The following is a 13,587-nucleotide window of genomic DNA, read 5'->3' as shown; positions in this document are numbered from 1 at the left end:
GATTTCACTTGCTACCCACTCTCAAGATTTAAGGGTACATCTGCATGGAACAACTAAACTAACCTGGGTACACACAAATGATGCGACATACTTCATTCACCTCCCAATCACCCCATGTACAGTAACAGTAAAATCTGCCATATGTAATCTAAATTCATCAAGGGAATGAACTCTGCATTTGCTGCAAACTTAAGCATGCCATGTGTATGCAGCAGCAGTGGTTTCAAGCTCTGATGGCACTGAACCAGTTGCTCAGCAGTCCCACCGCCTCCCAGGGAGCACAATCCCCACCACACAACACCCTGCTGCCAAGGGAGAGTCTTCTCTGCCCTGCTTGGATGCTGGCCACTGTGCAGCACAGGACACGAGCCTAACGGGAACGCTGAGAGAGCACAACCTTGCAGGTAATGGACTCCAAAGGAGCACTCTGTGCATGCAGTGAGGAAATTATCTCCAAAAAAGCCCAACAAGGAAACACACACACACCAGAAACACTCAAATATCCCAGCCCTTTCAGTTAGTGTATGAACCGCCTGGCTACACAGGAGTTGGTACTGACAAATCAGACGATGCAGGAAGTTCTTTATTGGCTCTAGCCCATCAACTGCCTAATTTGAACTAATTAATGAACTATAATTACATCAGTACAGACAAGAAAGTCAAGTGGCTTCTGAAAAGAAAGCCCAAATTCTGACTTCTACCTCAAAACGCACGGGCAGCTAGAAAAGAGTCATGGAGTGACGCTGATCCCTCCTCACACAGCGAGTGGCCGTGGGCACATGCCGTATCTGCTGCTGTGCAGACCACAGTGTATGTGAACAACAGCGAGCTACTAAAAATTCCTCTTCCTCTGTCCCACTGAATGCAGCCTCACACCTTAAAAGTTAGGTGTACTATGACCATTTATGATCACAGGCTATACCACTGGAAAAAGCAAATATCTCGCAATATGCTAAAATAACTGGTAAAAATTGAGTCCAAGGAGATAAGACAGCAGAACATGGGTAAATCAGAACAGTTTATACCATGAACAGCTGTCCAGAAGAGTGTTTCGGGTGAGGAAAAATTGGTAACGTAGGCCTATTCAAAGGACAGACTAGAGCCAAGGTTGAAGAGATGAACATTCATGTAGGTTTGAACTAAGTTGAAAACTGTCTGTATTTTTTCCATTTAATACTGTTGTTATTTTTAAAATAAAATGTCTGATTTGTGAATTGTAAACATTCAGGAAAGAGTGCAAGTGAATTCATTTCTAAAATGCAAAAGGGGCAGATTTATGATGACTAAAATATGTGATTTCAACAGCAGGGATTCCAATTTACAGCTCCATACGCCACCTAGAACAGCTGTTCATGCCTTTGTAATTTCTGAACCTTATTTAAAGTACTCCTAATAAATTCAACCTGCAGGTATACATAAGGAGTAACAGAAACATCACTAATAAAATAGCTACTTATCTGAAAACCATAGTGAGATACATACACTACATGCATACACTAAAAGTAGTGCGGTTGAAGGGGGAAAAAAGTAGAAAAAGGGAAAAAATGCGGGGAGAAGAAATAAAAAAACCAGGTTTTGGCATCCTTTTTACACAAGCTCATAATAATGATGGTCACATTAAGTGCTAAATCAGCCTTCTTCACCCTCATTTTCTTTGTATAATATAGACTAAAATTACAAAATGGTAATAATGTTCTGAATCTCTATTACTCTTTTACTACATCTTTTGTAGCAAAAAAGAGTCTCAGAAAATTTCTCTTTGAACTTCTCTTTTCTATGACATAAAAAGTCCACTGAGACTCATAAATCCTAATGCCATTTAATCAGTCTGAAAAATTTTAATGAGCTCTCACTAGATTTGGTACAGAGATTATTCGTAACTATGGGATCAATTAATTAATTAGAAATGGAAGAAACTGCAAAGAAATAGTGTCTTAAATTAAGGTGATGATTTACATCATGTGGAACTTTTTAAATAGAACAGATTGATTCTTCATAAGAGAGAATTACAACCTGAATTACAACCTTTTCCTCTTTTTAAACAATGGACATAAATGGTATTTGTTTGGTTTAAAATTACACTACTAGTACGGTCCTTTATTTTACAGAAAAGCTATAGGCAAAAGAACCAAAATACTGGAAAGAAAGGCCTTGACCTGCCACATCCTCAAGCAGGTAAATAATTAATTCATGTGTTTTTAATGACATGAGTATATTGCAAGTATGTGTAAATGTTTGCTTGAGAATGTCTGAAATCCTCTGAGTTAGAGTCATATTTGAAATAAATTTAGCAGCATAACGTTTTTGTTACTATGAAACAAAATTGCTTCAAGATAACACTGAAAAGTTATAGTTGATATATATATATCTTACATACAAATACACAAAGAAGCACACAAACAGCAAGGTTATTATGAGTTCTTTTAAAGCAAAAATTAATAATATAATACTTATAAATTCCAAAAGCATGATTTTAAATATATGAGCCCTTTAAATCAAAATAGAACAGAAAAATATTGTTTAGCAAAACCACTTTTGTTTCTTTTTTTTTTTTTTTTTTAGATCAAATCTGTGAAGTGTATCACCAAATCACAGGATGGCTGAGGTTGGAAGGGACATCTGGAGTTCATCTGGTCCAGCCCCTGTGCTCAAGCAGGGACACCTAAAGTCTATTGCCCAGGACCATCTCCAGACAGCTTCTGAATATCTCCAAGGATGGAGACCGCAACACCTCCCTGGGCAACCTCTGCCAGTGCTCGGTAACCCTCACAGTAAAAAAGAGTTTCCTTGTGCTCAGCAGAGCCTCCTGTGTTTTTCTGTGCCCATCGCCTCTGGTTCTGTCACTGGGCACCACTGAAAAGAGCCTGGATCTGTCTTTACATTCTCTCTTAAGATATTTATATACATTAATACGATCCCCCTGAGCATTCTCTTCTCTTCATCAGCAAACTGTCCCAACATGAGTGGCTTTGCAATGACATCTGCCAGCTCCCTCAGCACTCGCAGTTGCATCCCGTCAGGGCCCACGGACTTATTCATGTCCAATTTGCTTGTGTATTCCCTGACGTGATCCTCTTCCAACAAGTGTACATCTTCCTTGCTCCAACCCTTCCCCCTGGTCTCCGGGACCTGGCGTTCCTGGCTTGCTGCATTCAGTACTTCAGCCTTTCTCATGCTCTGTGTAGCCAAGCCCCCCATCTCATTCAGCAACAGGCTCACATTTTCCCTAGTCTTCCTTTTGTCTCCTACGTACTTATAGAAGCCCTTCCTGTTGTCTTTAACATCCCTTGGCATATATAGCTGAATTTGCAAAATTTCACAGTGATGTGATCAATGAAACTCTGAATTTGCCTCTGTAGCACATTTTAAAGGTTTCCTTAAAAGGAATTCCCATTGTAAAAATTTGAAAAACAGAAAAATACTGAGTAATTCGAGAAAAATATGAAACAACTTATTTTCCAAATTATAATCATATAAAGGTAGGAAAATAATAATTAAAAAAACCCCCAACAAACCAAAAATAAAGCTTTGAAAAGTTTTTTCAATTGTCTAAATAAAATGTATGGAAAAAACCCACAGTATTTTGAATATTGTGGCCTGAAATTTTTACAATATTCAAGCACATATTGTTTCTACATACGTACTGCTCCAGCTGGTTTTCATACAAGTTGCATCTGTGTATTTGAGAGCAGACTTTGGCCAAAATTTCTAGTATTTAATCTGCAGATCACATTTTGATTACCTGACTGATTTCATTAATTACATTTCATTAATGACAGTACATTGCTACTAGTGTTGGAAGTTCATATGAAACTTCATACATCACAAGACAGTAAGACTTAGGATGAATTTGCAAGGTGTATCTTGTCTGAAATTCCTGTGCCATGGTTTCATCATTATGCTTATTAATTTCCTAGTTAACCAAAGACTGTATACCAAAAGGTCAACATTTAAGAAATTCCCAGATGGACAATTATGACATCCTTCAATGATAGTAAAGCAGACATCATATCATTTTTGTATCATTTTCAAACTGCCTATTTGTGGAAGTATGCCTGCACAGCAACAGTCAGAGGCTAGAATGCCACTACAGCTAAATTCTGGATTTGGCCTTCTATGGCTACATTGTATTTTTCGCTTGGAGCAGCAGTGAAGTTTTGCAGCAAATCTGACAGATGCTACCTGATGGTTTGTTTCACTAAGTAGTTTTGGTGTGTACCAGGTTGCTTTAGCAGGACACTAAAGTAGAAGTCCTCTCCAGGTGCATATCAAGCAATCTCCAATGCTTAAGCAGACATAAAGCTCCCAAGAACCTTATACAGCTTTCAGCCAGGGATCAGAGTACATCTAATCCAACGGAAAACATTCAAATCACATATAGCATAGATGTATGGGCCTAAGCACCAAATACATTGCTCTAATAATCTGTTTCTCTTGAGTGCAGTTACTTGCTTATGCAGATATTACCTATACCTCCTGATATTTTGCTGCAAACTTCCACGTTACTGATTTTCAGCATGAAATCCAAACCTGTAGCTCTATAGCGTTCATCGCTTGGGACTAAACACTGCAGATGCCAACACATTGCAATTGGCCATGAGTGTTTCAGACAGTTTCACATGTACTGTTTTCATTTTCTTCTTCTTGGGAGTTCTATGTTTGTGTTAAATTCCCACACTCAGACATTTGTGACTTTTGTAGATGCGACAAAAAAAAGTTCAGCTAAATTATCTGCACCAAGGGAACCCTCAATGCTGTTAAACTCCATATAAAGGTAAAGCATGGGTTCAAACATTTATGCTCTTCTTCAAAGAAAGGTTAAAGAAAATAACTATAGAAAACTACAATGCACACTCTGAAATTTTCTCTAACAATCCTTTAAAGTTTAAAATTATTAAGTGTAATACAGATGCAATGATTATCTTCAAATAGTTTTTGATTGTTAACACAGCTAAGCTACTTACTGCTGAATAAATAAAAATATCAGCAACACAGTGTCACTGTTTTATTGGTTGTTGTTTGGTTTTGGCTTGGTTTTTTTAATGTTTTTGTCCTTTTTAATTATTATCACCTTGTGACTCTTCTGAAACAGAGCCAAATAAACTAAGAGCTTTGGGAAAGCTGTCCTTCTGGATATTACTATTAGGCTCCTCACATGAAATAATATTTTGTCATTAACACAGCTGACATTTAATTTCCTTACCTCTCCTTCAGAAACAATACCAGTTATGACCCAGCTTTATATAAATTGTCAATACTTTGCGCTCTTTTATTTTCAGAATTACAGAACAGCTTACAGCCATACCTCCAACCAATCAAAAAATATGCATTACACACCTCTCATCCCGTTTTGCAGAAAAACCCGCACCATACAACATTACAGGAACATACCTTGATTTTTTGTTCCCATGACATATAGTTAAGCAAGAAAGAATAATTTTACATGAAAGCAACATTAAGCTGTGGCTTAAGCTTGTTTTCAACTTCTTAACCCTTCAGAACCTTGAGCTGCTTCCCAATATTTGTTCTCAATTGAGTATTAACATGTTCAAAATTCATAACTACTTGACTCTAAGGTGAGATTTACAGCCTTGCTGCTCAGATTCTCAACATTTAGAACGTACCATAGAAGGCGTACTCACACAAGTACCTAACATATCCATACAACCACCATCTGCATCAACATGTTCGTGTACATTTGGTGTTATCTTTTCTAAACATCTAAGTTTCCAAGTGAGGTTGATGCACACACACAGAATGTCAAGAGAACTTGCAAAAGAAAAAAAGACAAAACAAAACAAAATCAGTTTAACACTGTTCATAGTATGCCACATTCCATCAAACTTATTTCACTTTGTGTTCCCAGGCAATGCAAATACCATTGAGACTCTGGGTGAGAACTTGAAGTATGAAAGGCTGAAGAATTTTAGCTAATCATTCCGTATGTATTTGTGTAACCATTTTTCCCTCAATAATCCTACTGAGAAAACAGTAATCATAGTCTAAGCCACATAAAGTTGTTCCTTAAAAATCAGCATGTAATTCATTTTTCTGCAGTAATCAAACTCCAAAACTTCAAAACTTATGTTCCACTCAGGATAAAGAAGTGAGAGAAATATTTTAAGGAGAAAGGCAATTTAATTTAAAATAAAAGTGAAGACATTATTTTAACTAACTCTCAATTTATCTTTCAAATATTCTCTCTACAGATTTCTATTTCAGAATCAAGTTTGGAAAGTTATACCTAAGAGAGAGAAACTAAACCTCTCGACTATTTGAGAACGATTGCTCAAACTGATTGGTTTTAAATCAGAAAAGAAGAATTATGATGCAAGAGGAAAGAGATGGCTTAGGAAAAACACATGCCCTCTTTACAAAGAAGTATTTTTAATGTTTAGACACTTAGGAGGTAAATCAGCCATGAATGTATGAAAAATAAACTGATGTATGTTTAAATAACTGTTTCCAAACTTTGAGTAGTGAAGTTAAGCTTGCAGATTTATGCATAGAGCGGAAAATCATTACACTTTCCTATTACTGTTACACTACTGTGTAGTAAATCAGAGCAATCTGCATTACAAAGATCATACGTAGTGAGGGGAAATGATGTTTTCCAACAATCTCTTGCTTCAACAGCATAAACATCTTTGAAAACAGAGGTTGCTGATTTTTGTAATGTTTATATTAAATCTTAATCTAAGTATCACATTAAAAAAATATATCCAAATACAGACCAAACAGAATATTCCTAACTTTTCAGTTAATTTTTCCCCTCCCCTTCTTACCTTCTCTGGAGGTGCAGAAGGGTGAAATCTCTTTGCACAAACTAGAAATGCATCAGGTTGCGGCTTGCCACACTTCACCTCGGGGTCATCTCCCAGCACAATATGATGAAAAAGACCAAAGAAGTCTTTGTGTCTGGCTGTTTTCATCTGGAATGTCGCTTCAGCTGAGCTGGTGGCAACGGCTATGGGTATGTTGTGTTTGTGTAAATGACGGATCAGCTTATCTACCCCTGCAAGACAAATATGTACATTTTATTTTTTAAAATATATGCATATATGTAGGTATATGTATTAATATTCATACCTACTTCAAATATATTTAGTAATACTTCAACAATGTTGTCTTACTGACTATAACAACCTATTTCAATCCGTTAGTGTAGAAGAAATATGATGCTAAATAGAAGTTAACTTTTTATTTCAGATATAGATTATGTCATCATTCTGAAACATTAAGTTAATCCATATTAAATAAATGGAAGTACTAAGATCTCTTAATGTAAAGCAGTAGCCTAAATGTCTTTTTTTTTTTTTTTAAATGAAATGCATTCATTCAAAGGAATTTATTCTAAATTCTCTGCAACATTTAGCAAGGCTAGCATATCGTGTGTGTAGTAATATAAAGAAGTCTAAAGATTACACAAGTAAGAAGACTTTTCCTATCTCCTATGCCCTTGCTATGATATAGTTAGTTTTCTCTAAAGTTGTGCTCTTTTGAAATAGCTAATTTTCTTCAGTCCCACTGCATCACAGCTTCAGTTCATCCGTCACAGGGTATGTTTATTCTACATTTCTATTGGAGGTAGTCAGCCACAGAAAAGCACTGTTGCAGAAAGGTTATTTCTTCAGGGTTTTCTCTTATATTCCCCCAGCACATGTCATGATTTCGGTGTGTAAATGTGTGTGTGTGTTTACTTTCTCTTTTTGGCTTCCCTCACTACAAGGGAGCTAAAATGCAGCTGTCCCTAATAGCTCCAGAGAGCAAAGATTTACATTATTCAGAAAATGCACTTTAATAAAAATATGCCATTTAAAAATTATTATTTGCATATGTGTAAACACAGCAAGATAGATTAAAAAAAAAACGTAAAATCAGCTGCATGGGAAAAAATTAAATTGCATATAGAAGAATAGCTAGCATAACTTAAGAAGCTCAAGACAGTAGCAGTTGAAAAACTTTTTCATTCCAGGGTTGTTATTTCTTTGTAAAAGCTACAGATCAACAAAATCCATTTTTGTTTGCCTCAGTTACCACCAGTATAGCTCTAGACACTTTGCCATCACATCAAATTACTGACACAATTATTGTACTAATTCAGCATCTAATTCTTCATGAGGAAGATAATATCTTTCTTAGTATCTTTCTTGTGCTTTTTTTACAGAAAATGTCAACAGAAGGGAAACCAGGGAACTTCTTTAAAGATCTATAAGAAAATTCCCCTGGCATATACTTTGTCATTATAACCACTATAGCTGTACAGATTTTTCAATCAAATAAGACTTCAGTTACATCAAAACCAACCAATTAAAAACTCAATGGCTATGAAGAATTATGGTCAAAATTCCTGTGAACTCGCTAGCTCCTAACTTACTTGTAGCTACCATATTAGGGATCGAGGCCCATCCATCACAGAGGGACCTATCTGCTAGGCTTCTTGGGACCATTCTCCATCCCTCCTACTGAAAGCTTAGCCACATGCAGCGTTCTTTTCTTTTCTATTCTTTTTTTTCTTTTTCTTTTACCGTATTTGATTAAAAACAAAAAAACAAAGAAAGATCAAAAGAAATAAGGATCTCTATTTTTCCAGCATAAGGATACACTCCTAATGTGGTACACATGCAATAACAATCTTAGGCAGTACAACATAAATTCTTCAAGTAATCATTAAAAAATCCATTAGACACTGCTAATTGTTTTGTCTGCAAGAGATATCCAGCATTTAGAATGCTGCAGCAAAGAAGCATTGAAACCTCTGCCTAGGAAACTCAAAACTTGCACCGAATAATGAAGTATGTTTCCCCCTTACACTGACTGCTGTGTTTTCACTGCTCCCTGCATTAACCTTCCCTAGAAGACTGGATCAGATTGAAGTTTCTACCCATTAGGCTTGAGGTGTTCATTACTCTGGGTTCACAGCATCAATAGATAAAGCTCTGGTATTAACAACTGTGACTGACAGTTCCCCTCCTCTGCCCAGTGTTACTTGCTTTAGTAATTGCAAAAGAGAGAAACTGAGCTCTCTTAAGGGGCTGGTTTAAGTCAGTTGGATACCTGCTTCAGAAATTAAAACTATGCCATTCAGTAAGAAGAGTATATTTCTTTGGCTTTGATTTTTTTTTTTTTTGAGGAGTGTAACTCTGTGTATAAAATAAAATGTTTCCCTGTGTGCTTTTCTCTCACTTACAGAGAGTTTGAAATAATAAACATAGATAATGTTGGGGACATTGCTTAATTAAGCTTCTAGTGGGTGTACTTATGCAATAATGTTGAACCTATTTTTTGGCATATTTTGAGAAAAGCATCACTTGATGAGAGAACAAGCATATATCTTGAGGAACGTTCCATAATTTTTGTGTGGGGAAGGAATGTTTCAGATATAGCAAGAGTTTTCTTTACATTACTATGCTTTATTTCCAAATGTACTCTTCCATTTCAAATAATAAAAAAGGTGAATACTGTTTCTTTCCTCTGTCTCTTTAAATACTAAGTTTTACAACAGATACAGAAGGTTACTGTATTCGAAATGTAAGAAACACTGGTGAAAAAATTGTAAGCTGAATTTAGTTACAGAAGCTGAAAAGATGAAGGATCAACTTTAAATGTTAGCATCTTTAAAACCCGATCAATCACAAATGTCAATAAAGTTAACAACTTTGGGAAAAGAAGAAAAAAACAAACTAAACCAACAGAAAGGAGTTACTTATTCTGAGACCACAGATGCATTTTAAAGGCAGAGATCAGCACTTTTGTTCTGAAAGTTGCAGAAAAACATTTTTTTTTTTAAAGTAAGTATTGTTCCTCCATTAGACTCCTAATGTGGTGTTTGTTCTCTTTAGATTCAGCGGAAACTAATACATTGGATCAACTGACAAACTAAAATTAAGATTTATATCGAACAACAAAACCCTTGGGCTAACTGTTGCATTTTCCTTTTCATTGACTAATACAAACATGTACAGCAAGAGTACAGGAAACCAAATAATGCTATGCTAAAATGATCTAATGATAGTCCCCATCTAATTATTTATATGCTATTACAACACTGTTTTCTACATTTTTTAAGTTATTGCATTTTATAATCAAATGGCATTGTTCATTATGAAGTGAAAATTAACAAAACAACTCCTGAGAGATAATTCAAATTGATGGAAAACAAAGGGAATTTTTATTTTCCTTTCAACTTTATACAAACGTGAGCTCTGTGTCATACAAAATACTTCAGAATGGTGAACAACACACACATTTTTGCTACATTTTATTTGATATACTTTCAAATTTTTGTACCATCCTTTTTCTTGTGTTTGTTTACCACTGACTAGAACACTGTTCTTAACTTTTATCACTTCCGGAACTCCAGATTCAAACCTATTTCATGTGAAATACCTCCAGACAAATAAGGAGATAATATAAAGCTCTTCTCTTTTTTTCTAATATAAGTCCCCAACCAAACTTTTGTCTTACAAAACAATTTTTATTGTTCTCTTTTCTTAACGTGAAGTTTCCATGAACATGTTATAGTAGGCTACAAGAACGCTTTTCAAGATAGAAAAGCAATCTCCATCATAAAGTGGGCAAACATATGAGATAGGGAAGAGGATTACTCATGCCACTTCAGCCCTGAACCATAATTTCAGTTTCCTCTGTTCACCAGTTGAATGATTTCTGGTGTGCATATTTCTGTTTGCAGGCAATTCATTTGAAGGCATAACTACACCATCATGCACACAAGCACAAACCAAGCTCTGCCAGTACCTTAACCTGAAAATCCACTGTTTGGCGGTCGTATAAGCACAGACAAAGTCCTACACTCTTAAGACTTCAGGAACAGAGATGGCTTGTGTACTGCCAGCAGAGAGTGCAGCAACAAGGTCACATAAATGCCCAGGCCTATACAGACAATCCCAAGGTCTTTCCTAATGTCTGTTTCAATCCTAAAAAGATAAGCACAAGCTATGTAAAAAAAGCCCTTAAAATGAACAGAACTTCTCAAGGCTTTCTCTTAAGCAAAAGCATACATTGTTAACAGACCACAAGAAGTTAGTATCCAAAAATTTACAAGGTAGCTTTTACAAAAATTAAGCTTCACAATTACATTACAGGAGCATTACCTGGCTGAGAAGGACTCAAATAAACAAACAGTGGCATTTTCAGTAGCAAACCCTTTCATGAACATCAGTGTACCATACCTCTCTTGTATTTCTTTTCTTCTTCCCTGAGGGCCACCTAGGTACTAATTAAGTCTAATTTCTAATTAATAGTATTTTAACCATTTTACAATCCCAGGAAGAGAAACAGGAAATCAGTGGGCAACAGAGAAGACGGTGTGTATGTCTTTTTTAAAATTTGTTATTTGAAAGCTAACATATTCTGCTAGGAAGGGCATATAGCAGCCACATCCCCATTTTTCCAACCCTCAAATAAAACCCAAACAGCTCACAGGGGTTTCATTTCTGCACCAACCATCATAGATAATATTCCTTTACAGTTTCCAACTAGTTTAGCTATGGTGTTAACCTATTTAAGACCATTTTGAGCAAGGTGGAACAGAGAGCCATTATATACATTAATATCTTATATTCTTCCAAATGAGTGTCGTCCTTATCTTTTACCAAATCTTTTCCTGTGTGTGTTGTATTGTATCCATATATGCTTGAGTTTTCTTGGACTTTTTTTAATCTGAGCTACTTACTTACCCTTCAAAAAAATACTCATTTTTGTTTTCCTTTTTGTATTACATTTGATCAGTATGTTAATCTACTACCTGTTTACCTCGTCTCCCTTTTTCATTCACTGGTGTATATGTATGTTTCATTTTTCTTTCCCTGCTATACTTCTGGAGCTCATCTACACTATGTAGCCTGTGCTAATAAAACTGTACTTGCTAAGTATTGTAGCTGAGATACAGCATATTCTGCAGAAGAAACAACATGGCTACAGGCTTTTTTAGAGAACACTGTCTTGATCAGCAGACTTTTGCTCTGCACTGCAATTTTCGTTGGAAGAACTATACTGGTCACCAAGTGTTTTCTTCACAAAGCTCACGAACACAAATTATGAGTCCAAACACAACATCACACTCTTTTTGCAGACTTTTAGCACTCCCTCTATAACATCTTCATATACATCTATCACAGTGTTGCTCCTCATTCACCACCACGTAGATACAGTTAGCTTTCTATTCACACTAACAGCATGAGAACAGAGGATGCCTGACCTCTGGGGCACCAAAATCAAGGCTCTTTAGAGACCCATATTCAAGTCCACTTCATTTTGCTGTAACATTACACAAAACAAGCTGTCTGAGAGCATTCAGTGTGTATTTGGAAGAAAAGATTTACTGCTGAGAAAAAGACTAAAGGAAACTAAAGTGCTCCATGCATTGTTTGAATTAACTGTGTACACGCATTATGCATGTCTGGTATGATTTATGTCCAGTCGTGTACAAATGGAAATCTTAAGAATAAATAAAGCCTCTGTACAAAAAGACTGCTCCTCTTTTTCAAAATCATTTACAGTTCCTACACTGAAATGTGATATCAGACCAAACTTAAAGCTCTTCAAGATGTCATCACTCTCTTTAATCAAAGAAAAGCTAATATTACCACTCAGAGCTTTGTCAAGTTGATTAGATTTCTAGCCAATTCAATGATAATTCTTTTAAGTTCATAAAAGCAATTCTATGGCAAGTGTTCAGCAGCCTCTGAACACTAAAAGCACACATCAGAAAAAAAAAAATCTCACATAGAACTAGAAGAAGATGTCTGTTCACTTAAGACACAAACTGATTAAAAGATATTTTTTACATAGTCTGGTGTGCTACCACAGTTGCAAGTCCATCACCATAGCGCTATTCGTTACCTCCACTTGCTCTCAACCCTCAAGTGAAGTCACAGTGGGAAGGTGACAGTGTGACAGAGGTGGGTCTGTTCACCACTTGGTGTAATTACCACGAATCTGATGAGATTATGGAAATGTAACTCTCAGACCCACCCCCTTCTTTTTTGTTCTGAGGTATTAAAAATGCTATCTGCAATGGTACGTTATCTTTTCTCTGAGCTACAAAAGTGGAGGTGGAAACTAATAACCTACTTCCCAACTTGGAAGGTAATTGGCTATTAATAAAGAATTCTATTTCCTCATATTATTGCTCTCTAAAAAGTACCAGAGATCCTTCTGGTGGCAGAGACTCCCTGTTCACCAAATCGATAATTTAATTTTAGTCTGGACATACTGACACATGCATGGTCATGGAAAAAAAATATAAGTACTAAATTTTACACAACTCAGAACCTCTATCAACTGTGTTGCTGACTTCCAAAAAAGCATTTTTGAGTTGCAATTCTTTAGCACTTAATGCAAAGGCCAAATGTTTGAAATCAGCCAAACAGACAGCATCGTTCTGAGCTTGCAGCTAATTGACTGATCTCTAGGGGTTACAGGCTCACTGAGCTCAGCATGGATTCACTAGAGTTTCCTACCATTAAAACAATAATAGCAAGGAAAAGGAAAGATAACATTGTAGGAAGCCTGTTTAACTGTTAAGGGCACAACATGAATCAAGGAAGCAATAGCTGAGCAAAC

General features: G+C 36.1%; 1 protein-coding gene across 1 annotated transcript in view; it reads right to left on the bottom strand.

Moving 5' to 3' along the window:
- PUDP (pseudouridine 5'-phosphatase) overlaps positions 1-13,587 on the bottom strand; it is a 76,023-nt gene that overhangs the window by 28,996 nt on the left and 33,440 nt on the right. The window contains exon 3 of the mRNA XM_054813501.1: positions 6,786-7,015. Within this exon, the coding sequence (XP_054669476.1) occupies positions 6,786-7,015 (230 nt within the window). The remainder of the gene's footprint in view (positions 1-6,785; positions 7,016-13,587) is intronic.

This window comes from Grus americana, chromosome 1 (assembly GCF_028858705.1).
Source record: "Grus americana isolate bGruAme1 chromosome 1, bGruAme1.mat, whole genome shotgun sequence".
NCBI classification, from domain to species: Eukaryota; Metazoa; Chordata; class Aves; order Gruiformes; family Gruidae; genus Grus; species Grus americana.
This window is presented reverse-complemented; position numbering and strand designations above follow the sequence as displayed.